General features: G+C 41.1%; 1 protein-coding gene across 1 annotated transcript in view; it reads left to right on the top strand.

Annotated features, from left to right (window-relative positions):
* Positions 1 to 1,162: 1,162 nt before the first annotated feature.
* LOC110980179 (dynein axonemal heavy chain 2-like) overlaps positions 1,163 to 27,908 on the top strand; it is a 281,550-nt gene continuing 254,804 nt past the window's right edge. Inside the window, 5 exon segments of the mRNA XM_022236585.2 lie at positions 1,163 to 1,286; positions 4,820 to 4,999; positions 9,348 to 9,496; positions 24,514 to 24,862; positions 26,000 to 26,164. Of these exon segments, the coding sequence (XP_022092277.2) occupies positions 4,873 to 4,999; positions 9,348 to 9,496; positions 24,514 to 24,862; positions 26,000 to 26,164 (790 nt within the window). The 5' untranslated portion in view covers positions 1,163 to 1,286; positions 4,820 to 4,872.

A 27,908-nucleotide genomic window follows, 5' to 3' on the forward strand; every position in this document is an offset into this window, starting at 1 on the left:
TCTTGTTCGAGACTGTTTTGTTCTCAAACCCCCTTTTTAGCATATTTGGCCCGTTAATCAATAACCATACCATGTGTTCCATTGGTGTTTTTATAACCCATTATACGGTTCAAGCTTTTCTTCAAGATAATCAAAGTGACACAGTCCTTTTATAACAGCCCAGTAGTCCGAGACTCCAAGTCTGTCAACATTTTCTATTTGCCGACTCAGAATTAAAAGTCCAAGTTTCTACCATCATCGCTATCATCTTCATGCTCCGATATATCAGAATTGTCATCCATCTCTTCACCGTCTTATTTGCCCTCTCCTATATCTACTGGCTCCAATAGTTGGCATCTGGCTGCCAGAAAATCAACGTGGTACATAGAGTCCATCAACTTTCTTCCAGCCATGATCTGTAGGATGAAAGTTGATAGGATTGTGACAACGTTTGAATTCATTGTTCTTAATTTTTTCATCAAATTTAGTTTAAAAATGACACTTTTGGACAAAAATGGCAACTATCTCAAAAATGATGGGAGTGGAGTCAATGGAACTGCCTTTTTTTGAATCATCATAACTTTTATTTAAGATAAGACTGTTGCAACATTTAAATTTACAATTCTGAATTTTTTTTTATCAAATCTGGTAAAAAGTGGTACTTTGGGGAAAAAATTAGCAAATATCTCAAACATGTCGTACGTGGGGTCAATAAGAGTGCTTTTTTGAAATCAGCGCCACTTTATGTTTATATAAGATAGGCTATTAAAACCTTTCCCCCAAATTCTGATTAAACCGATCTATTTCCTGGAGTATGGCTCTTACGACTCTCGGATATAGAATACCGTAACTAATTAGCTCAGCGGACATATCTTTGACCTACTTACGGTGGTCCCCCCCCATGATCTCTATCATGTCTTTATGCCGCCGGAGATTCGAGCACGGCAGATAGCTCCCGTCTTTGCTTCAGTGGCAGTTCTGCCCAAAGATTGTATAGCGCCGCTATACAATCTTTGGTTCTGCCCGCCGAACTACTTCAACTGTTGTCGCCATGGAAACTTGGACGCAAACATCTTTTTATCTCGGAACATTCGCCCCTTTCCAAATCGAGGCTGGAACGTAGCGCAATATGGTTGCGTAGTGTGAGCACTGAAAGCATTTTGTGGGGCGACGTGGTCACTGTATTGCACCTGACTGTCTGACATGTCTGATCTATCTGGACGCTCTAGGCCTATGTGACGTACGTATATTTTTTACGTATGTACATGTACATACAAGTTACATGTAGTACTCATAACACAGGCCAGGTAGGTGTGAGAAGATGTGGTTTGGAACCGAGTTCTGGACTTAGTAACATTATTCATCTGTCATTGTCGACTAAAGTAAAGCTTGAGTACAGGTACATTTTGACATAATTTAATAGCGTATGTGGAAAGAGTTCTTAGGACAAGTTATAAATTAGGGAGAAGGCCCACGTCGTCCTTCACATTGCGGGACCTAGGCCTAACGTTACATTGCATTGCGACATAGGCCTCGGCCCTAGTGACAGTGTGTACGGGCTCAGGGGGCTGAATTAAGACAAAGACTGTACCTGCGAACAACTCTTGGCGATAAACCTAGTTAGTAGTAGCCTAGGCCCGGATGTCGGTCACTTCGCCTCGTTTCCACTTTACCACTCTCTAGGCCTCTCTAGAATCACTTCCCCCATTCCCACTTTGCCCCATTTCCACATTGACCCATTTTCACACGCCCCTCTGATTATTGTTCATTCTTTTCTTTTAAGTTTTAGTTTTAACCATGTTGTTAACACCAGTAGAAGCGTATGCAACAAATAAAAACATTGACAGTTTGAGTACCCGGCCAAGTCAGACATGTCAGAGGTTCCGATTCTAACAACTTAAGGCAAATGTTATGAACATGGTCTATATTTGACAGTGGGTTGCTTGTGTTGTATTTATCGTCAACAACAATAACCATGGTGATACTGATAGGCTTACCTACGCAAATTGTACGCATGCACAGGCCAGTCAGAGAATCAGATTACACTATTATTTCTTTGATCAGACCATACACGCGCGTTTGTTGCAGTTATTTTCATCGGTTGCTACCCAAAATTTGGGGAAACTCCCGCAGGCTAACTGTTCAGACGCAAGAATTAAATAATAGAGACGACACTGGACGAAGCGGAGATTGTGCGGTTTTTAGTTCCTTTTTTTAAATGCTTGGTTCTGTTCTACGGTGTCAATAAAAAAACAGAAAAGACATTGAAATTTGTTTTTCTAATTTGCCACTGAAAACGTTAGGGTTGCGCTGAAAAATTAGGATTGGTTGGGAAACCAGAAGCACAACTAGGCCTACATACATGTATATGTTTTCTATATGTACAGTATGTCTTCTATATGTTGGCCGATAGAATTTGTGGAAATGCTGTGTACATGTACATGTGCACCCACATGTACCTGTATGTAGCAAGGTAAAAGTTTCACCGTCATGAAAAAACCACAGAATGATCATGGCTGTTTCAGTCGCACCTGTGCAGGACTCTTATTTGAAGAGTGAAGTTTGACATGAATAGGATAAATTTAAATGTTTGTAAAAATTTGACGCCCTTTGAAGGCCTCCATCTTACCTTTTTGAGAAGGCAGGGTCATTTGACCTTGACACTTCACAAATTCAGACTACAGCAAATTTGCAGGGCACAACGGCCAATATGGTGTTTGTTACTTACACAACGCAATAAGATAGTTCGATGTGAATGAACGCTTTAAATATTTGAGGTTGTACTACTTGTACTTGAAGCGGGTGTGTTTCCACAAAAATTTCTTACTGCAACATGAGGTTCAACTGCCGCCCCAGGCCCCAAGAATGCATCACGCATACTTTAGTACTGCGCAATATATGAGTTTGTAGTTGAGTACTTTTCAGGTACCAAGGTTCTCTGCCAAATACTTAACTGGTTAGAAGGGAACAGAGCTAATAAACATAGACAAGTGCATGTAGGTAAGATTGCAAAATAAATTGAGGACTTTAGATACTCTCAGTTTTCTAACATTTTAAATCTTAAGTAAGAAAGTACTTGATAAGTACTCGGCTGAGTACTTTTGTAATATGTAACTTTTATTAAACAGTAATGGCCTGAAGTGATCATATTACTTTGTAATCTTATGGAGCATGGCAAACCCTTTGGAAGACTGGTCATTGCCAAGGCCATGCGGCCATGGTACCCCTTTTATTAGACTTTGATTGCTAACAAAAGGCTAGTTTGGCAATTATTTATTAGGGGGTTTCAATCCTCCTTGCCCAACAACCTGGCTGAGCCATGCAGAATTCCTGGCAGGCAAGCCTTTGTTTATGGTTTATTGTTTACTAAACAGAATTAAGAATTCCTTTGATGAGGAGCTGATAGTCAAAGCTGAAGAGGCAGATGTGTGTGATGTAAAAAAGAATACATGGACATGCACATGCCGGTATGTAACAGGGCTGTGAAAAGGGACAAGCTTCATGTAGATTTCAGGAGACTGTTTTGAAGTCTGTAAGTTTAATATTTTGGGTTTCTAGTTGCCGATGTAAAGCGATAATGGGGAGTACCCAGTATATGATGAAGGAGTTCTGTATCCAAGGAGTTTCAAGTCAGCGACATTTGTTCTTGAATTTAGAAAAAAAACCAAAAAAACACACACACACGAAATGCTGCCAACACTTACTGAAAGGGCACACAGCTATCAGTCCTTGTAATATATTGTACTTCAGGAAATTTCCTTCGATAAGTGTGAGGTTTACTGAGAAGAATGCAGACTGTTGCAGATTGTGAACAGATTTGTAAACCTCAGATGAATAATCATATCCGGAGGTTGATAGCGCAAGTGATGGAGCGTTTAAGCAGAAAAGAGATTATAAACAGTTACCAAACCAGGTCCATTAACCTGCACTTATCAAAGATCAGTTGCAGCCTCCCAGCTCTTGATATAAGCCTGTTAACTCCATGTTTACCAGCTAGATTTCTGCATACACATATTTCAAAGGACACTTTGCCAAGCTGCATGCGTAAATCGAATTGTTTCAAGCCAGTATGGCACCATGGAGATGGAGAACCCTGTACATTTTAGCATCAAATAGTGTGCGATTTATTTTAGAAAGTGCATAGCATTTGGTTGATATTGTGTTGAAACTCAGCAGTGCTGTACAGGGGAAATCTAACATTGCGTACGCCGTACAGTTAACAAGCCTATACATGCTCCAACTGCGCATCACATCTGAATCTGAGAAATGGCTGCAGTTGCTGCCAAACAGGTAGACTGGTACATGTATGTAATTTCAAACTGCGTAGTGTTATTAGATTTGCACTCGGCATTTGACACAGTCAATTATGACACAGTGATGAATACTTTGTAAAGGCCCTACATGTACATGCAGCTATGCACTGCAAGAGGTCATACTTGAGTGATCGTCCTAGACTGATTAATATCAATGATACCAGTTCTGACCATGTTAAGCTTAAACATGGAGTCCCTCAGGGATCTTTAGGTGGGCCCTTGTTTTTCTGTCTACCAGAGTAGACTAGTGTAATCACATACTATACATGTATGTCCATACTGTGCATTGGATGAAGTTTGTGCATGTTCCAGTGATTATAGTGCAGGACTGCTAACCTACATGGTGCATTATATTTTTTTCCCCACTAGAAGTGGCAGGGTTTTCCTTTTACTGTAATTCATTGCAGATTGTTTCATTTTCCTTCTGTGATTTGTAGCTCTGATTTAATACATGTAAATTTTGAACCACGGAATGTAAAATTCTAAACATTTGCACCAAAAAAATATTTCTTTCTACTCTTTCCCAGAAATGAATTGTGAGTGATTGTGCTGCCCATTTGCTACATATTCTGAAGGCATAATGACTGAGAAAGAACATCCTCGTTTGAATGGCATCACCTCGCCTCATTCTTTGCAAGAAAGTCAGGCAGAGTGTGGTACAGGTAGTTCTGAATCCAGAAAGAATATTGAGGGACTGGAATCATCAGGTAATTATGAATATATACAGATACATGTATGTGCACATATTGTGTGTTGTGCCGTACACATGAAGCTTTACTCTCAATAAACTTGTGTGAAAGAGAAAAAAGACACTGCACCTGTACATGTACACCTACATTTATGAGAAGTATCGATTGACAAAAAGTTTGAAGTTTTGAAATTTAACTTCTGAATGTTCACAATGTCCATATTTTTTTTAATATTCACAAAAACCCCTTTTTGTTTTGGGAAACACATTGCAATTTTAAGGGTTTCAGCAGGTGTTCATCGGGTCTTCAGCTTGTTCTGTTAACAGCCATCGACAGGCCAGACAAATGGCTCACTGCCAGGCAAGAAGCCTGGAAACTGGACGGCAATGTAATGCAAGATCAAGAAGATGAATTTGTGCCCTGTCCCTGTTATGTAGTAGTTCGATGATAAACCAACTGTATGACAGGAGCGCCCATTGCGATTACGTGGGCATGAAGAATTGCCAAATTCTCGGACGTTTGCTTAGCAACAGTAACTGCAAAGAACCATGTGACATTACAAGCTTGTAGCTGTGTGGATGGTTATTGTTCACATAAATTTGTAATGTCATCAAAGGATTAAAAACTGACACTTAACATCTCTACATCACAATTAATTATACAAAATTATATTCACCATCTTTTCAATTCTAAATAATGAACTGCAGGCTACAACTTAAGCATATCATGATGCTGCATGTACTCCTTGACAAAAATTTCTGATAGATTTTTTAGTACTTCAGTCCCTATGTAACGACGTACAAAAGCAAACACATAAATATCGACAAAATAATTGGAAATGTGCTCTGCATAAAATTTTGAATAGTTTGTCAGATTTCTTTGGCGTCCAAATCTAGTTGGGAAAATTGTAAAGCTACAACCATCAGGTGGGTACATGTAAGTTTTGAAGTATGAATAAGTGTGCTTGCGATATGCAGTATGTTGAAACTGAAAGCTAACACTGTGAATTGGGATGGGAGAATTTATGCTAAGAATTCACTTTCAGATTCACGCTAGGCATGAAAATGATTTAATGCGTAGAGCAAGAAACAGCACTGTCGCCAGATTCCCTCTGGAAGATCTAGCCCATGAGGCTCACAGGCTGCTTTCTTTTTCTTTAGCACCAGGCCCAAGGTTGGTAGATGCCTACCAACGGGCCATAGATACATTTCAAGACTTCCGCAGTGGTGTAAGCTATGACACCTCATGGCCGGCCACGAAGCGCCACGTTCTGTCCTTTATCGCAGCACTGTCTATTAAAGGATTCTAAGCCTCATCAATAATTGCATTGCACGTGGCAGCGCTGTCTCTTTTGCACAACAATCATAGCTGGGAGGACGCTACCCATCACTTTCTAATATAAAAGATAAAAGAGGGCCATAGGAGACAGAATGGGGCGCCAAGACACTAGGTGCCCCATCACGTGGGATATGTTACGTCAAATTGTTCCGGCATTACGGACTGTATGTACAGCCCCCTTTGAATGTGTCTTGTTTTAGGCCACGTTCCTGCTCGCATACTCTGGCCTCTTGCAAGTTGGGGAGTTCACGATCCCCATGAGAGGAGGTCCCTCTGGACGGGTGCTGGCCATTACAGATATCCAGTAGGGATCGGGGCAGGTTCTATTAGTTCGGATTCCATTCTCAAAAACCGATCAGCAGGGGTGGGCTGTCACCCTACGAATAGAAGTGGGCACTGTTGACTTGTGCCCGCTGCAAGCAATGATAGGGTATCTGGGTCTACAGCCTGCAATCGTTGACGGCACCCCCCCTCACACAATACCCGTTTAGGGCAATGTGACACAAGGCCTTGGGATATGTTGGACTTCACTGGTGCTGCAACCACAGCCGCTTTAAACGCCGCATCTGCTGCACAAATAAAATGAATGGGCAAATGGCAAAATGACATTTTTCACATGTACATTAGGACGTAACATCCCCCAGGATAAGCAGCGAAGTCACTGATCAATCGGCGGGGGTTTCCCGTACAAAAATGGCCCATGCGAAACCCCATGGGAGATCTTCACCCAGAGATACATGTAGCACAGATGTTTATACTGTAGCTTTAATGTGATTAAGTGTATTGTGTACCAAGTGGGCTATGTGCCTCACTTATTCTCATCGGGCTTACAGGTCATACAGAGTGTGGGTGGTCGGCGACAGTCTTATTCTTTGAGCTAAAGACCGAGCCATGGCTACACATTCGGCTACTCTAGGCACCACCAGTGCAGAGGTCCACTGGTTTGGCGGGGGGGGGGGAGACTGTTCCATGACTTGCCAAAAGACTTGAAGAGGCTGCTGTAGGCACACCTACCTCCATCATTGCTGATTGTACATTTGGGGTCGAATGACGTGGGATGATTCGAAGCAAAATGCAGTCGTGATGCAATAGTTGCTGGCATATCCATAATTCGGCACTGCCTGCTTAACTGCCACGTAACTTGGTCCTGTATTCTACCCAGAATGGTGTACCGCAGCTGGTAGAAGGAAAGCTCATCACAGAAAGCTCTGGATTGGGTTAGCAAATCTTTGAATTTCTAAGCCAGACGTTGGTTGAACAAAATGAAAAATACATCAGTGATATTCCACCCACAGATAACAATATCATGCCCCTGGCTATTCCATAAGGATGGGATTCATCTATCTAATGAGGGGTTCGATATTTTCATTCAAGACTTTGCAGCTGCACTCCAAGCGGCAGATACCGAGTCCAGCAACACACATGTAGTTTCATTGATTTGAGTATCTTACAATAGGCCTGCAGGACAGCACAGTCCTTGGACCGAAAGGGAGGGGAATGACACAACTTAATTCACATTGTCTCCGTGGGCACAAATTGGTGTCCCAGAAGACGATTGGGTAGCCACAAAGGCACTTACTTAAAATATGTAAGATCATGGATGTCATTGTTAACTTGTAGTAGATGTAGTTATGTACCTAGCTTAAATGTGTCAATTGGTAACGGAACTGGTATACTAAATGCTATGGCAATAGTGCCGCTCTTCGGAAGTCATTGTTAACTTATAGTGAATATAAGGAATTACCTAATTTACGGTGTCTCTTGGTGACCAAAAATGGTCCGCTAAGTGTTATGGCATGAGTGCCACTCTTGGGTGCAACTGTTGTTGTCTTAGCTGGTCTTGCGTTCAGGAACAATTGTATGCACAAGGGGGTCAAGGGGTGAGACGATACTTAAGAAACTAGCACAATGAGAACCAACGAACAAATGTGACAAGGTAGAAATATGGATGGCTCCAATGTTAATTTGTTAAAACCAAGCTGTAGATCTGGTGCCATTCGATCTATTCTGAAAGATGATTACATTGAATTTGTGGGTTGGATGGCCCAGGCCCTGGGAGGAGAGGTGGAATTGCTCATCTTGAGGGGGTGGGGTCGGCACAAATGAACGAGCGATCTATCACCGGGGGTGCTGGCTCACGCCAACATTCATGCTTTGTGGTTTGGGTCAGAGCCATTCTCTCCTCCAGGGGCTCTTATATTCTTGTTGATCCGTTTGTGGATAAATACATGTGCAGCAGTTGTCATTATTGATTCAACCTTGTTGCAAGCATTACAGAAAGATGATATCTAACTAAAGCAAATTGAGAAAAATTGCATTGCATAGTGTGACGGTCACTGAACTGGTTTTTGTGTGTAATTGTTAATTGCATTTGCAAGCATGTTAAGTACACATAGGTTGACCTTTGTTAGACCATGCTTGTCAGACTGACTTAAGCAAATAAATGCTCGCTGGTTGTACACAACTCCTTTCTCTCTGCTGCGACTCTTTTTGCAAAATTCTAAAGAAAAAGCAGGCCTACCCAATTGACTTACTGTGAATCACAGACATGGATTATCATGTAAGATGTAATTATTTTGTTCAATATTCTTGGTTAAATTTGCATAGCGTAAGATTATGCATTTGTTTGTCATTCTGCATTAAAAAAAAATTGCATGAATTTCATTGTTTCAACATCAGCAGTGGATATGAAATTCAAAACGAGAAGGGAAACACAGCTTGACAGAAGAAAGAACGGATTTCAACATTTCAACAAGTTTGCTTAACAGATCCATTCATACATGTACATATGCATATGGAAAAATTCAGTTTTTGGATGACCTTTGGCCCCCAGTTGCCGTGTACCATAACATGAAAATGCTTTGTTTGATTTCTAAACATTTGTTATCAAAAGTTGTGGAAGATTTTATACAGCCATAAAGATTACTAAAAAACTTACTGTGGTATTTTGAATCATTTATTTTTGCAGAAATTTACATGGTATGTTGTACATTTAATTATAACTTAATTCTACAATTTTATGTGGCAGGTCTTCTGAATGGAACATGTCGCAATGGAGAAACTGTTCCCAATGGGGACATAAGTAACTCTGTACAAGTGCAGGAGGAAAATGATGAGGAGAATGAGGATAGACATTTGAATGCATCAGAGAAACCAACACCAACACCAGTTGATCCTGTAAGATTTTGCTCATTTGTATATTGTATGTTTTCATTCAAAAGTTAGCATTTATGGTTTGACACCCAAATGCTACTCATTGGTGCATTGATCACAGCCAACTGCAACTCTGTATTAAACTGTCTTACAAGTATACGCTCATGCATGTTTACAGTCCATTACTTATACGACGTTTTAGTTGTTATAGGTGCACAGTATGATTAAATAGCCCACAAACTTGTTAGCAAATGATGCTTTAAATTGATGAACTATTGAAATACAAGGCCCAAAAAATCAGTTACTTCCAACAAAATTTTTACTTAGCCTGCCCTCCTCAAGTTCTGCTTCCAATTACATGCCTCTCCAAAATAGGGTCGGTAGGTTGGAATTTATTTTTTTTTTCATTTTTTTTGTACTGATTGAATGGCATAACTGGGGACAAAAGCTACTAAAAATTGCCTCAAATGGGATAAATCAACTTGCCTAATAATCTACACGTATGTTGAAATTTCTACAGTCGACAATTATGGACAATTTACACCACTATGCACAATGCTAGTCTGGTAATCACAATGGCAAACTGGCCAACAATGTCCGTGTATCGCATGATGAGTGTCCAGGATGCATCCAGATGGGTGGGCAACAGGAAATTTTGGGGAAGCATGCTAGCTTCAAGTATGTACGAGTAAAACAACCTCAAATTTAACTTGTGAACATCCAAAATACACTCAAAGACAACAGAGTAAGTGCCGTGAATTAACTTACAGAAATCTTCTTGCGACATCAATGTTTTCAACATAACAGCTTTAGAGTTGCATGCATGTACGGCTGGAGTATAGTGTAACGACATCATTAGTGTACATTTTTTGCCACATTTCCATTCCGCGTTCTTTGCATGGGCAGGGCGAGGCGGAAACCAACGCAGCATACGTGTATCTTTAATGCACTGAGCTTTGTCTGCATGTTTTCACTACTGCGACAGCAAAATGCAAAGGGAACTCTTTCTGTTAAAAAAATGCAAATGTAAGCTGGAAAACATTTAAATAAAAATGTTTTAACACGAAAAAAGGTTGTTCAGAGATGATGTGTAAAGACAGAAAAGACAAATGGATTCATCTTTGTATTTAAAAAAAAATTGTGTTTTTAAAATAAATTTTTTAACTTGCTGATAAAAAACTTAGGGTCACGCCTAAAACTTAGGGTTGGTCGGGAAACCGGAAGCAGAAGTATATATTCTTTTGGCCTTAGGGTCCATTCGAATTCTGATTTTTAAAAAACATGTTTTGACCCACCCACCCTACCCCATTTTTGATTTTAAAAATTTTTTATTTTTGTTCATTCAGTATTGTAGTGCATGCATGGTGCACGTACATGTATGTTCACTGGTTCCACTTACGTGTAGTTTATGAGCATGTGCTAAAATATGGCAAAGCCTTCTGTTGCTTGTTAAAATGGCGATGCCAGCCAGCAAACAGCTACACCGAAATCCCTCTGAGGAGATCTTCCACATTGTGTAAAAGTTTGCTGAATTTATACCAGAGAAATACAATCAGGCTTCAGATTTCATTTTTTGATGTGTTTCTTAAGTGACATTTCTGAGAAAATGGGGTGAACATTATATTTCTGAATATAAAAACATGATATTTTGAAATTGAAATTTTGAATTGTTCTCCATTTTTTCCACACATGCATATCTTGGTAATAGAATTCTAGCTAGGACCATTTTAGTCCTGGGTAAATTTTTGGATTACGAAGCGTAGTGAGTGCAGTTCTCAACACTTTCTGATGCTTGAGATACGATCGAATTGGTACATTTAATTAGAGATTCCACATTTTCAAAATGAAAAAGTGTAATCCTATTGCTTTTCCTGTTCTGGTTTCCCGACCAACCTTAAATTTTCCGCGCAGCCCAATGGATTTTCATCGGCAAATTAGAAAAAAAAAGTAAAAAAAATCCTGTCATCTTTTCTTTCAAAACAAACTCCTGTCAACAACTACTTGTCACATCAAAACACTTGTATTTACCTGACCAGCATTATGCAAGTGTGAATTTACTCCATTGTTGATTATATTTCCACTTTAATTCTGGTAAGTTTTTATTGTAATCACATTTGGGGCAATTTTTGGCATCTTTCGTCCCATTCAATCAGCACGAAAAAATTGTCAAAAAATCCTTACCTACAACCCTATTTAATCGGAAGCAGCGCTTTTGTTTTTCTTGGCCAAACTAATGTGCTTCTCGGTGTCGTAAGATCCAGCGTGGGCAATGTTTATCATGCCACAGTTACATGCATTGCAAAACACATAAACTTCTCGACAAGACTTTGCAATAAAGGCCAATTTGTATTCATCCCTGAACTTCTGCTCACTTGTTGCCACAGTGAAAAGCAAGTCAATTTGCTCACCAAACATCCAAGAATCAAATCCTCGACAGTCCTCCACTCCCGTCATCTTTAGCACGATCTTGATGTCCAACACATGTGTGTACGAAATCAGTACATATACCATATACAGGTACACAATCACGTTGCGATCGTGCCTATTCACCCCCGTTCATCATAGCGTTAATCGGGGCAAACAGATGATTCAACCACACTGGTTTTTATCGCTACTCACGCAGTGAGGGATGCCAGAGACACACTTCTAACGTGCGCATACGAGGCCCGCTCCGTGCAACCGGTAGCTTACATATACTTAGAGTTTACTCAACTGTGTGGTTTTGTACATGTATCTTCGAGTTGGAAATAAAAAAAATCTTAGTCTGGATCGTACAGTTGTAAACAAACTCAAGAAATCGTATAAATTACACCTAATTATACAAGTTGGCATCTCTGCATTTTCAGTAATATTTCAGTTATTTTTTGGAAAAATCCGTGCTTGATTTAAACCAATTTGAACATGAGAGCCGGGCGGAAATTTACAGTACTGGGTAGTGCCGCCTGGCGCTGCCCACTGTGGCTAGAATAGAGCCAGTGATTTTCCGTTTCACAATGGGTATTTTCCGATTCGCCAAATCCCAAATTTAGCTTCAGAAATTCAAATTCTGCTTCATACCTTCGTAAGCATGAAATACAAGAGCAAGTTTTAAACTATGCACGGAAACCATTTGCCGAACCACATCGCCTCCCAGAAAAGGAGAAAAAAAAGAAAAATAACTGTAGTGTTTGGAAATACTTTGCAATGTTCCAGTGTAATGAAAATTAAAAAAATAAATGCAGATTTCCGGCCGGGGTGTGATCACCAAAAACTGTTGTCCAAAAACTTTGTCCAAAATCAATGGATAATAAATGTGCCACTCCATGTGTATGAAATCAGATTATGTGTAATCATACATGTACAGTGAAGTCACAGAGTAGGTCTTGCATGTAACAGTCTTTGATCACAATATGTTAATGTTGGACATCGACCCACCATTTTATTTGGCAGTAGTGCGGCAAAATTCCTTTTCAAGCAGTGGATTCCGTTTCAAAGTGTTGATTCTGCAAATTCCGTCCGTTTTCTGCTATTGCAGAAAATTATTGGCTCTACTAGAACACTGTTAGGTACATGTAATTGAAAGAGCATTTGAAAAATATACTGTGTTACATGTACATGTTTAAGCTATTGCGAATTGCTCTTCATTAGTTTTATCAATTTCAGTTTTGCTCTCTGTCGATTGGAGTTGCTGACTCAAGTCATGTGACTCGGACTTGAGTCAGACTCGAGTCGCTATGTTGGTGACTTGTTACTTGACTTGTAAATACCAGCTTTGACTTGTGACTTGACTTGCCAAAAATGACTTGTTACCAACCCAAGTCAGACGCTACTCGACCAGCGCCATATATATTTAATTAAGCTGTTCAGTTAACGCCTTAGTTGGACTTCGGCTTGGGCAGCTTCTGCTTCACCCAGCTGCAGCTATTGATCAGGGCAGCATGCATATGCTGCTATGCTTTGCGTTGACGCATGACTAGGATAAACAGTGCCCTCAGTATGTCATCATTTCATCTTCAAAGTACATTTATTAGATTAAACAGAGGTCCAATATATGGCACGTATGTGATAAACTGCAATAATATTAATTACAATACAAGTGAAAAGGGAATTGTCAAATAATTGGAGAAAGGTGTTCAGCTGTCTGAAACCCATAACTCATAACTTAATAAGTTGACGCCTGGTTCTGTTTGCTTATAACAGCTGGACTAAATAATGTGCAGCTTGACTTGTACTTGGACAAAGAGACTTGCGGCTTGTCTTGTGTTTAGATCAAATGACGTGTGACTTGACTTGCCCTGTGACTTGACTTGTGACTGGACCTAATGACTCGTGACTTGAGTTGGACTTGCACATAATGACTTGTGACTTGACTTGGAATTGCAAAAAATGATTTGCTGCCACCTCTGCTGTCGAGTGATGGTCGGCCATAATTTATGTATGCACAATTTTCACGTACATGTACTCCATCAATGCACAGGTATATGCACTACTATGGATAAATGACTCTCATACAAAATATTCGTTTTGGAATAACTTGAAAATACTACAAATATTTTGATCAGGTCTTACTACACACAGCACTTTATTTCGTCAGTTTTGATAAACTGGAGAAATGGTTTTAAGATGGGAGTGATCGTGGATGTATTTTCTTTCAAATCTGGTTGTGTTTTTTTTTTTAAATCACGTTTTCAGAATTCGTGTCAAATTTTGTGCAACTAGGTTTAATGAGAAGGTGGTCTAATGTTGTCTAATCAATTTTTGGTTATCAGGTTGACTCTGTGAACTTTATTTGTATGTTAATTGAGTGCGCATGCTCAAACTCTCAACAACGTGGTGCACAAAGGCATGGAAATGAATATACATGGTGGCAGCCATGTTGAATGCTGCCTTACCGGTATGACCGCAGGTTCAAATGGGGCTGAGACAACTCGACCATTTGCCAACTTGATTGGTACAACTCAACCTCAGAGACAACTTGATCGGTGGGACAACTTGACTGTCCATGCCTCAAATCAATAGACAACTCTACTGTTGGGACAAGTTGTTGCTTGAGAGAAGTCGACTCCTCATGAGTGTGCATGAGGTTCACAGTCACTTTGCCCATACCTTTTCTCCCACTCCCAATTTAAAAAGAGAAAGGAAGAAAAAAGCTCCTTGACTGGGAGACAGATTGACCATTTCCACGCCAGCACCTGTGTACTGCAGGTGGTGCGCTGCGCCATTGCGCATGTACTGCATTGGCGTCGCAGTCTTGCACCACACTAGATGGGATGGCCGACGTGGAGCCCAGCAGTTAATGTGTGCGTTATTGGGTCCCTGGGCACATCATGCTGGGTGAGTTTAGTTGCAATGTGACAAACTGCAATCCCTGTTACTGCCACACATTCCATCATTTTCATGCTTTGCACAGTTGAGTTACAGTCTTAACAGATGACTTGCTTAACGGTTGAGTTGTCCCACCAGTTGAATTGTCTCAGGGGTTGAGTTGTCCAGAGTGAGTTGGTAAATGGTCGCTCTCTGATATTGTCCTTCTCAACATAAAAGCTTTTTTTTTTGCATCTGTAGCCGTTCTCCCATGGACTGTTGACATTTAATTTTGTCATAGTGCTCTTGTTCCAGTTTCAAGTCCAAATATCATGTCCGAGATAAAAACATGCAAAAATAGTGGGAACGTGTGATTTTTTGTATTAAATTAATTAAAAATTAAGAATTGATTATGTGAGTCTAATGACAGTTCAACAAAAAATTGGGCTTCACTGAACCCCTGAAAATCGGATTTAAAAACATTGAACATTTTGAATGACCCCTTATTTATAAAGATTAGGAATAAACCTTTGGGCTTGGGAGGAAGGGAGTACACAGACAACCTTTTCGCTAGTTTTCTTGGGTGGCCACCACCAACAAACTTTATTACGTGTACGTCTGCCAAATACTTTTTGGACATATACTTTGAATGTGTAAAAATCCTTCCAAAAGTGATCTACTGTATATGTAGCTTCCCTGAGGCAAGGAATGTGAATTGCCAGCTGGACTTGAAATTTCTTATTCTCATTAGCACAATTTGCCCCAAGTTGAGGGTCCACTGCGCTCATGCTACCCAAAAAGTCACTGTAAATGCAAATTTCTGTGTGTGCCTTTTGCCATTCGCTAAAAACTTGATCAACTGTAGTGCGCCCTCTATTACCACAATGCATTGCGGTGCCACTGCCATATTCGTCCATTTTTTTCTTACTGCCATTGCTAAAGGACGTGTCATTTTTGGTATCTGCATGCTCGTACATGTAGGTTGGATTCTACATAGCTCATATCACCTAGCGAGAGTACATGTATATACATGTACTATGGGGCAGCGCGGACATCCGGGAGTTTCATAAAAATGCGGGTAGCAACCACACCACCATAACCACACCAATGAAAACAAGTTCAATGAGCGCACGCATACGTACAGATCAAAGAAAGATTGTATAAGCCAATCCTCGGACTGGCTAGTGCGTGCGTACGTCGCCAAGGTCGCTGTTTTCACCGGCGTAGTACCTGTCATTTTGCGAGAATCGCGAATGTCCCCGCTGCCCCATAGGATTAAATGGGCGACCCAGAACTGTTGGGGGCTTAACGCATTCAGCAGTCCTCAACTTTCCCCATAGACTGACAGGAGTCAAGTCAGTAAGATCGAGGTGTCAATGTTTGAAGCCAAGGTTCGTGATCACCATGCCAATGCCCGTTCTATTATCACAGGTCCTTGTTACATGTAGATTCATGGTTAGTCAATGGCCACATGAAGGGTACTGAACTATGGTGCATGTGATCCGAATGCTCAGCTCCCCTAGTGCAACTACCGGGCGACGACATCTGTTGTGGTAGTACACACTCCACCAATGCCTACCGAAGAATATGTCACTCTACTGACATGGCTCACAAAGATCAGGGGAGGATGGCCCCACGCCAGCCACAGCGACTGCCTCACGCCACAATCCACGGCCTTCAGACATTCTTTCAATGGGGGCATCCAGGCGTGAATTAGACACTACACCCTCAAGAGTCGCTCCCCCATTTTCATCAGCCCCGATGAATACAGTGCCAGGCCATGCAGGCACAATGCAGACCACAACATGGGCAACAGAACCTACCAGTCTACTTCTTCATGGAGGGCACCTGGGCATGAAACAGAATAGCGCTACCTGGGCCGACTCCTCATCACTTTCTGGGACTGTCCCGGTTAATGTGCCATTAGACTACGGACTGCCATGTCCTTACAGTAGTCCACTGAGATGCAGGGCTGCTGACTGAGCTGATGCAGCCTTGGTCACCCCCCCATGCCTGCCTGCAATATGCAGAAAGGGGATGAAGCCTTACTGTGTACAACCATTTCACCACCAGTAAGGGCTCACTAAGGCTTGCAGGAGGTGAGTCTGTGCCTCACCTGCTGACCTAAGCGACGGCTTCACACCTAAGCCCACCGACATCCAATTCCTCTTCAGCGTGGGTGTTCAGGTATGGACCAGAGAATAGCGCTCCCTGGGCAAACTCCCCAATGCTACCGGTAGGCTCACCAAGACTCGTAGGGGAAGCGAGTCAATGCCTCAACCGCCTTTCCAGCTGACTGCTGCTCACCCAGTCCCATTGAAATTCCAGTCCACATCAACGGGCTCCCAGCATGAACTAGACAAAAGTGCTACCAGGCCAACCCGCCATCACTTCCTGGGTCTGTCCCGGTGAATGTGCCATTGAAAAGCAGATCTGGGGCCACATCTCACCAGTCAGCACCCCTGGCATCCGAACTCATGGGCCTGTTGCACCGCCATAATTTCTATACCCCTGGTCCTTCCACCTCTAGTGCTTTTCTTTGGCAATATCAGAGACTGTGCCAACTTGTACGATTTGTGCATAATCTGTATGATTTGTTTCATCAGTTTACAACTGTACGATCCAGACTAAGATTACACGATTTCCAACTCAAAGGTACAAAACCATGTAGTTGTGTATAAACTCTAACTAACCTAAGCTAGCACGAAGCCGGCCTTGTAATGTGCGTGTCAGAAATGTGTGGCTGGCATCCCGCAGTTTGTGCATACAAGCTGCGGGAGTAGCAGTAGAAATTCAGTGTGGTTGAATCATCCGTTCACCCCATAAACGCTATGATGAACAAGGGGCAGAATGGGCATGATTGCACTTCATATGCAATGTGATTGTACCTGTACTTCTATGCATTGTACAGTCGACTTTCTGTAATACGAGCTTGGGTAAGATGAGACTCTGGTTTAGATGAGCATATTTGCCATTCCTGACTGAATTGTGCACATTCCCATGAGGGAAAAAATGTGCAACACGAGCTCAGATGTTACGAGATTTTGGTTAAGGTGAGCATTTTTTTGCACTGGCTGAGTGAAAATCTATTGTTATCTGTCTATTTAGCACAACCTTTTTTGAAGGCAACTTGTCAATCAGCCGGTCCATTCAATTAGGAAAGGCAGTTCCATAATTTATGCATGTACAGAAGAACGGCGCTGCGGTTTTCCCTCGGCAAATCGTGCCGTTTGTGTCCGGTGCTGTAAGAGAGACAAACAATGGGCGTATGGGGTTCCCGTACCCAACTTAGAATTTGCTATGGTATTTAGGACAGTGGTGAACAAAAGAAATCTTTTGTTTGATTCCCCGCCCCCAAAATTACCCAAGACCAAAGTCCCCCCAGGAAACTAATAAAATTTGTGTTCCGTAACCAAACACCCGGCCCCCCAAAAAACGCCCACCCTCCGTCTAGAAATCAGTACCAGCTCCCCAGTCCCCACCGTAACATGAAAATATCACTCCTTCGGATTTTGACATTTCAATAAATTCTCAATTTAAGAAAATCATAACTAAACCATGGTTTTCAGTCCAAAATATTTAAGAAAATAACCACAAGTTTGGAAGAAAAGTAAAATCCAATATTTGCCCTCTGCTGTCCACACTACCAATAGCTGGTTTCCTCCCATTTGTTATATGCAACAAGTGCAGCTCTGGTGTTGATTACCAACTAAAATGGTAATGTACAGTACTTACCTTACATGCGTGCATCTGGATCTCATCATGGCGTGCGGGGCCGGGGACGTGTCGCTCCAAATCGACATGACTGGTGGAAATTCCGCTTCCTCTGTTCTTACATTTTATAATCATTCTTTATTACAAGTCTTTACTCATTAAACTGTATCTCACTTTCATAAACAAACTTTTAAAAATCAAACTCATGTAACAAAATGATACTATGTGCCTTTAAACAAAAAGTTATGCATACTTGTACACATGTACATGTATGCTTTACCTACGGTTGATTGGTGATACATAGTTCATGCAAAACGGCAGTTTTCGCGTAAGACGAGGTCCGGATAATACGAGCTAATTTTGTAAGTCCCAAGGCCCTCGTATTAATGAGAGTCAACTGTACATGTACCAATATTGTACACATGTGTGTCGAACATGATGATCATGCTTAAGTTTACCGGAGTAGAGGACTTGAATATTTGATTCTTGGATATTTAGTGAGCAACTGGACTTGTTTTGCACAATGGCAATAAGTGAGCTGAAGTTAAGAGATGAATACACCACAAAAATGGGCCTTTATTGTAAAGTCTCGTGTTTTGTAATGTGTTTTGTAACGATGACATGAAATTTTCCACACTGGATCTTACGACACCTAGAAGCACATTAGTTAGGCCAAGAAAAAATAGCTGTGCTTCCGATTGAATAGGGTCAGTTGGTAAGGATTTTTCACAATATTTTGTGCTGATTGAATGGGACAGATGTTGCCAAAAATGGCCTCGAAAGTGATTAAAATTTATCAGAATTAATGTGCAAATTTAATCAACAATTAACATGATTAAGAATAATTCACACTTTCACAATACCAGTCAGGTAAATACAAGTGTTTTGATGCAAGAAAAAGTTGTTGACTGGTTTATGTTTTGAAAGAAAAGACAACAGGATTTTTTAATTTTGTTTTATTTATTTATTTTTTATTTGCCGGTGAAAATTTATAGGGTCGCACCGAAAAATTAGGGTTGATTGGGAAACCAGAACTAGGGTTACACTTTTTCATTTTGAAAAATTGGCATCTCTGAGATTTCCCAAAAGATCGCTTTTGGGCCTCCCACCACTGCGGCTCACCCCATACAGCCTCCTCCAGAACATGATCCGCAACTTGGCTATTCTTCCACCGCTTCTGCCCAGCTGACGTCTTTCATGATTTTTCCACCACCTCCCCCATGCGTAACAGCTGTAAATGCCCCATGTCTTTTTTTGCTGGGTATTTCAGAAGGATGCTGTGTTTGTCCTAACACCACAACACTTTTTTCGGACGTGATCTGCAGCTTGGCCATTCTTACCCGCCCGTCCAGCCCTGTCTGATTTTGTCTGCAAACTCTTCCACGTATAAGGGGCGCAAACACTCCACGTCTTCTTCCCACTGGGTCGTCTTGTAGGAAGTTGTGTTCGTCCTAACATCACATTGCTTCCTCCTGAACTATAATCTTGACTTTGCGGCTCTGCTCTGAGTCACTCTCTTTGCTGGTCAGCTGCCTTGATCCGAAGCTTGAACCTGTTGTTTTCACCTCCGGATCCTGGCCCTCTTCTAACCGACGTGTATGTAAGGTTAGCGCACACTTACCTTACATACCTACTGTGGACATTCCTTTCTTTTCATGCAGTTAAGAAAACTCATTGAAAATACTCATTTTTCTTGAACTGGGAACATGATTTTCAGCTGGCTGTTTGTCACTGAATGGGAATGCCGGTTCTATGTTTAAGCAATTCTCGCCCATTTCTGGCCTCTCCCTCTTTATAAGAAAGGCTCATCTCTGGGAAAACTCATAGAGGCGATGGAATTGTAGGCTAATCACACCGAGCCAGCTCACTCATTCACCCTGTTCACCAGTCAAGCTTGGCACTGCCCTCCCCTTGTCAGCCCACGCAAACAACACAAAGGGCATTATAAGGTTCTGGCAAGTCTGCACTAAGGCCAGATAAGTTCTTGCCACTGTTGTTGACTATTCTTTGCACTTGGGGAGCCTGTCCATCCGACCATATTTTTCACCTAATGCCAATCCTTCCGACAAGATCGAATGGGCAAGCATTGGGACAAAAAAAGAAAAGAAAAAAAAGAGGTTCACTTTGCCCTTGGAAGTTCTGCATGGGGGCATTCCAAACACTCTGCGGTTTTCAATCTCTGTTGACTCTATCCTGGCTATTGTTAATGGATCAGCAAACTGCTTACTTTCGCCTTCAGTCCATCTACGGTTTTTACAAGTTCCTCTGATTCATCTACAACAGAAGAACTTTCGAGATTCGACCATTCGATCTCTCATTGTCCCTCAGGGTCTTCACCCGAATGGTGGAAGTTGTGGCTGCCTACACCAGTCCGCAATTCCAACATTCAAATATTTTGATGGCTGGCTAAGCATAGACAGTTCTCCAGACAAGACTGCAATTAACACTAGCCTTACATGTACTAATGAGCTTGCTGTCTGCAGTTCTTCATCTCTGAGGAATATTGAGACCTTCCCCTGTTTATGCCCTGATTAATCTACAGTAGGTGTGGTCTCCGTCGTTGCGCTGATGATTCTACGGGCCTTATTTTGTGTCACAGATAGTTTGTTCGACTGGCTGCCGCATTTATGACCGGTTAGGGATACTGTCTCCATGGCTGTGGTGCTGGTTTCATCTTCCTGAAGTTTCAGTTGGCCCTATTCTTGTCTGGCATAATGAGACTTTTTATGAACTGAACTTTTGTTTTGCGTCAACAGGCTGACGTCTTGCATTCCCATTTGGATCCACCATACACCAAAGCTGCTGGTCAAGCATGATATTAAAATCATGATTGTATAAGTTTGATTTTGATGTTAAGATGTACAGTGTGAACTGATTTGTGTGTTGACCATTCTTTTAAGTTTGATTGCTTTGATGACTTTTGATGTACTGTATTAGTGAATAGTCTGGATTTCCTAGATTTGCAAATTTGAAAATCTTTTTTGTTGAATCTGATTTATTTTGTCTGTTTGTCAGTATACAACACTATCAACAAGAACATGTGTATGAATTGGCCACATACATGTACATGTAACTAGAACGATTGATAAACGACACGTATGAGTATGAAAATACTTTTCGCTTAAAAAGAGGTTTTGGATGATACAAGATAATTTGTCCCAAGGCCCTTGTATTCATGAGAGTCAACTATATGATGACCTACGTACAATGCATATACAAAAATAATGTCATCAGACCAGAAGTTATAATGAAAAGACCATAAATTTGTAAGTAATTCATTATGTGTGATTCTAAGGACTTTTTCATCCTCAGCAGTCATATACGGACTTTCACATGAAATGTCAGTCACATCATAATTGCTTTTATATAATACTGGTAGTCTCCATTTTGGCTGAAAGCTCAATGTGTATTTTTTTGTACTTTTGGATTGTGCATGGAAGTATATACATGTATGTGTACATGTACAGGGTTCGAAATTCGTTTTTTAGGGGCCTAGGCGATTTTGCCTTGGAGAAGTCAAAATTTCCAGGGGTACCAAGGCCACTTAAAAGGGCACAGAGGCCATTGTCGAAAATTGATAAGGGCCCAAAGGCAAATTTGTCAAAACACAATCTGTTCAACCTCTAAAATGCATTCTTTTGCTTTATTGTGGAAAAAAAATTGACAAAAACCTAACACCAGGAATTGTTATACTCTATGAATAGGGCATGAGTTGCACATAAATGATCGTCAAATTAATTTAAAAATTGAAACTTGAAACACTTGAAAATGTGTGCACATCCCTTTTGTTGACTTTTAGACTTTCAAGTTACCAGCTAAATAATCTACATTGTATCCAAGAACCCTGCCATCCCCTTAGGCTTCCCACCCTGACATGAAAACAAGAGCAATAAGGCTTAACAAGTTCTGCTGCCCTTTTATTTTTTTTACCCTTTACTTTTGTTTGTTGCCAGCAATGCTGGGCGGGAGATATATTTGGACGCCTGCATTGCCGGCGTGGCTGCATCTTCACCTGGCACAGATTTCGGGAAATCATGGTGCTGTCAACATTGCCAATCTCGGAGCTACACACGGTGACACCACCTCTTACCCATGCATGAAAAAAATCCAATTTCTTGCATTTTGTAGCCGAGTTGCAGAGCTCCTTATGAAAGGAACGTTTCAAATTTTCTTTCTGAGACATTGTCGCGTGTCGTACAAACTGACAGCGGGCCGGTACCGATAGGAAAACTTTGATTCCACATGGCTGGTCCGCGTCCCTTGAAGTACGTACTATACGTGGCGCGGATCAATGCGGAGTGCACTGGTGGTACATGTACATGTATATGTAACAATGCATTATGGGACACTCCGATTAGCAACATGTATCCGTAAGGGTACGGGTTTGTGCTTGTGCACGTGCAGCGGATCAATGCGAAAGTGTGCAATAGCGGTATATGCAGCAATGCATTATGGGACACCGTACTTAGCAATCCATAAGGGGTGCGGGTCTGTGCTTGCTAGCACGCATGATGTTCATTGCTACATGAAGTTGAACAGTCAACACTACCCCCTCTGGACAGTCCATGTAGCGCACACGTGGCTTGGCCTGTAATGCAGGGGGTGCGCATAACTATAGTAACAGCTCGCTGCTTAAGAAATTTTGTGAATACGCGTTTGCGTGAGTGAAGGCAGTGTGGCCGTATACCATGCGGGCTGTGCAAGCCTGATCGCTCGTGGTATGGTCTCGCCGACCGGCACGGCCGGCGAGCGCTGGGCTGAATTTATTGTTAATAATTTTGACAACTCACTGGAAAAGGCACAATGGCCAAAGTGTTCACAGGGCACAGCAAAAGTGGCCGTGGACAATGCAATTTTCCGAGGGGCATCAAGGCAAGTAAAAGGGCATTGACCGCACTGGCTGTCGTGAATTTCGAACCCTGCATGTACATGCACACAACAGATTTGTGTGTGATGTACATATTTGCGTTTGTCAACTGTGTGGCACAGGGCATATTATTGGTGGCTGCATTATCTGCATGCCCTACCTGTACCTGTTAAAATTTTAGACTGCTAAGAACTCTGCTTAAGGTTGCACTACACTGTAAAATATGCACCCATAGAAAACAGCATCGTTGGTTCACTAAGACCAGAACCTACCTAATGAATAGCAGGAAACAGCCCTGGGATCACTGATTATGATCCAGATCTGTCTGAAATAAACAGGCCCCTGATTATGGCACTGCTCATTATAAGTAACCCTTGGGATCACAAAATAATGAGGTCACATGCAGAATCTAGTGATGTAGTGGAATGCACCTTTTAAGAACACCTTTTAGGACCCTTGGTCAGGAGAAATTGACTCAGAATGGAGAAAATCTACCCACTGTACAAGTTACCACTTCGAAAATAAAAAATGCACAGAATGTTTTCTGAAGTAGGGCAATACAGTTTTTATACAAATACAATGTGGTAAGAAGCTGAAAAAGGAAAAAAAAAGAAAAAAGACGGAACTATAATTATTCGTTCACAACCTATACTTTTCATTTTCTCTGGGGGGTGGAGTAAAATGGTCTGTTGATTAGTCCTCCTCTTCGAAAGTGGGTGATTGGAGAATTTCATGGAGAAAAACATATGAACCCCATGCCAATGGGGCTTTGTGCTTGCAATAGTTCTGATCAAAGTTTCTTGTCTGTCCCCTACTTTTTAGGAGCAATTGACGCCCATGAATTCTCACACAATATGTACATGTATGGTACATGCACATGTACCTATCAAAATGGTGCAGTATTATGAATGTCTGATCATCCAGTATTCATGCCTCCCAGCTATAGCTACCTGGTAGTTCACTTTTGGTAATGTTTTGAGGGAAGTTCAGTGGTTCATTTTCTGGCATCATTCCTTTGAAGTTTGTTCCCTTCAATAAATCTTCAAAAAACACTTTTCACCAAACATGCAAATTACATGTATTACATGTATTGTAGTATATGTGCGTTGTAAAAAAAATAGTTTCATCACTTAAACATTTTAATCATTAATATTTTCTTACATTCTGTTTGTTTCAGGTTCAATTTGTGAAAGAACATACAGTTCTGAGTGCACTAACAACAGAGATGTGGACATCAGAGCATCATGATTTTATCAAGGATTTTTTTATGCCTCAGAACCTGTCCCGCTTATTAGTCATCTATGTGGATCCACAGCTAGGCCTGACCCTTGATAATAGGATTCCTCCACAGATTGTGGATGAAATATGCTACTTCATACGTAAAGATGGAATGATTGCAGACTCTTGCAGCATTGATAAGATGGTACAGTTTGGTTCTGTCAAAAGTGGTCATGTTGAGAGCCTATTAAGGCTGATGCAGAGTATCTATGCACCACTCTTCTTTGAGAATACATCGTGGCCTGACAGTATCCTTTCCATGACTGCTAGTGTTCTATTGGTTACTTGATTCACCAATTTGTTTTAATTTAGTTGAGACATGGGGTCTGGTTTCTTAATTCTGTTTACAACTACAGTAGCAGTATTGACGAGACCCCCAGGGTTCAAAGTTGACATGGAGTCCATATAGGCAAGACTACTACAGAGACTCCAGATTATTAAGCATAAATGAAAAATAAATATTACAAAATGATGCAAACAATTCCTTTTTCTTTAACTCCAGTGAATGTTAACTGTGTCATTGTGTGCTGCTTATAACAAATGTTAAGCTGTTACATGTACTTTGTCCTCGAGTACGTTTATTGTAAATAAGTAGTAAATATTGGTGAGTTCCAGATATTCCTGTTTATGAGTGCCCAGTTTAAAAGTGTGCATTGACATTTTATTTGACATGATTTAAATATTCATTTGGAATAGCACAGAGAACCTTTTTAGGTTAAATAAACAAATGATTAACAAACTTGATACAAAGCATGCTAAGAAAGGTGATAATAATTATTTAAATTTTTTTAACACCAAAACCAAAATCACTTATTTACTTGAGAATATCATAGAACCCTATGCCTGATTTTGTGGGAAATTTCTGGACATCAGTTTTTAGACTTTGGAGTAAATATTGAGACATTTGAATTACTCAAATGACTTTCATTACTGATTTATTGTTATGCATCAAGTACATGTATTTAAGCGAATGCTCATTAGTAAAGCCCGTGAACAATGCTTCTTCAGGGAAGTATGGAAGAAAGGTTGCATGTGCCAAATTAGAAGGCCTGTAATACAATAATTTTTGTTTAGGGGTGTAAAAAAGAGTAAGCATCAAAATTTATTTTGTTTTTATTGGTGGCAGAGTGTGAAATTTGTGCCTTTGCAACTTCATGATTATGGCACCCAGTTTGTCTCATGGACATGGTCATTAAAGGAGGAATCCCATGATTTTTATGTTTTTTTTTTTCAAGGCATTGATCTTCAGCAATCTTAGAAGTGGCACTGCTGTGAGTAATGTATACACACTTGCCTCATGTTAGTCCTTTAAAGAGATGATTGATAACAGTAATTGTTACTTTGAGATACTGTTCGTAACTATATCCTTAACAGCTTTCAATAAGGTATCAAGAATGATTTCTCAGCCCAACTGCATCGCTTTATGGCCAGCCTTACGGATACACATTACAAGATGAAGGGACACACAGTGTTGTACATTCCTAGCGAAGGACTGAATGTCACCCTGGAACAAGCTGCCAAGAATAAAGAGCTGGTGCAAAGATTAGAGAGTAAGTTGTTATTTAATGTTTCGGCAGACAGGCAGACACAGCTTTTGTATTTGTTATTTTAATATTTTTTTCTTTCCTTTTTTATTGTCTTCATGCACTCCAGATTTTATAGTATAGCAACTGTTTTCATTATACAACCCAATATTTCACTTTTCTAAACCCAATTTCATAGGTCTGATTTAGTTGATAATTTGCATGTACTCAACCAGGCTGTGTTACACATTTACATGTGTATGTGGCAATTGGGACAGTGTCATGATGATGTCATGTTTTATGAAGTGTAGTTTAGGTGTTTTGGGCAGCGGCTGAAACGGCTCTTGTTTTTAATATTTTTTTTCTTCTACTCCAAAGATAACATCTTTTTATTCTTCTACTTACTCCTACTTTTATGCTCCTACTTTTATGCTGCCTAGCCCAGAGGAAGCTAAGGATGAGTTTTATAAAGCCTTGTCTAGTCTGCTTCGTTCAGCTTGTGACAAGGATAAAACTCTTCTTGGAGACTTCAACGCCCGCGTGGGGTCTAACTAAGTGATTTGGTCTCCAGTTTTTGGGCGTTTCAGCCGGGGTAAAAGTAACTCAAACGGCGACGCAGGCTCCTTGCCCTCTGCACTGAATTTCAACTGGCTTTCACCAATACCTTTTTCTATTTACCAAATCATCATTACAACTCTTGGCAACATCCTAGATCTAAGCAGTGGCATCTGTTGGATTTTGTTATTAAAAGAAGAGCACATCTCTCTGATGTCTGCATTACCCGCGCAATGCGCGGTGCTGATTTTCTGACAGACCACATGCTGAGACGTTCGAAAATGAAGCTGCAGCTTTTCACTCACCAACCTAGAATTGCCCCTAAACTAAGCCAGGCCTAGCGGTTGGCAAGCTCCACTCCCCAGAAGTCTTTACAAAGCTCAACTCTACCATCAGTGACTCACTCACAAAACTCATTCCTTATTATGAGTCTGTAGACTCTTACTGGGCTCAACTCGCCAATGCCATTCGTGAGCCATCTCAGAGATTCCTTGGTCCTCACAAAAAGAAAAATTGAGATTGGTTCAATGAGAATGATGCAAACATTGAGGCTCTGCTAAATAAAAAGCGAGCTGCACTTCTGGCCTATCGAGACAGCGGCTCAGATGCCGACTGACAGCATTACAACAGAGCCAGTGCAGTTGCCCAAAGAGAACTGCGTCACATGCATGACAACTGGTGGACTCAAATTGCTGAGGATATTTAGGCCTGTGCTGAGAGGGGCAACCATGGTTGCCTTTTCCAATCCCTCAAAGGAGTCTTCGGCCCAACCAGCTCTGCTGCAGCACCCCTGCTAAGGGCTGATGGCTCAATGCTCCACTGTGATCGACTATCAGTCCTTCATCGATGGAAAGAGCACTTTCAGAGTCTCCTGAATATTACCCAGCCAGTCAAATTGGATCTTATTGACTCCATTCCACAACGACCAGTTCAGCGTGACCTAGATGATCCACCGAGTTGCAATGAAGTTGTGACCACTATTGCTCGCTCTGCTAATAGCAAGGCCGCAGGCGCAGATGGTATCCAAATGGAAGTGGTCAAAGCCGACGGTGAGAGGCCTCTTGGAGTTCTTCAGCCACTGTTGGATGTCCAGTCAGCTTCAATAACAGATGCGTGATGCAACTATCGTTACAATTTTTAAGCTTAAGGGGGATCATCGTGAATGTGGGAATTACCGTGGCATCTCATTCTTGTCCATCCCAGGCAAAGTCTTTGG

This window comes from Acanthaster planci, linkage group LG12, assembly GCF_054643075.1.
Source record: "Acanthaster planci isolate LZ-2023a linkage group LG12, COTS_SCS, whole genome shotgun sequence".
Classification (NCBI taxonomy): domain Eukaryota; kingdom Metazoa; phylum Echinodermata; class Asteroidea; order Valvatida; family Acanthasteridae; genus Acanthaster; species Acanthaster planci.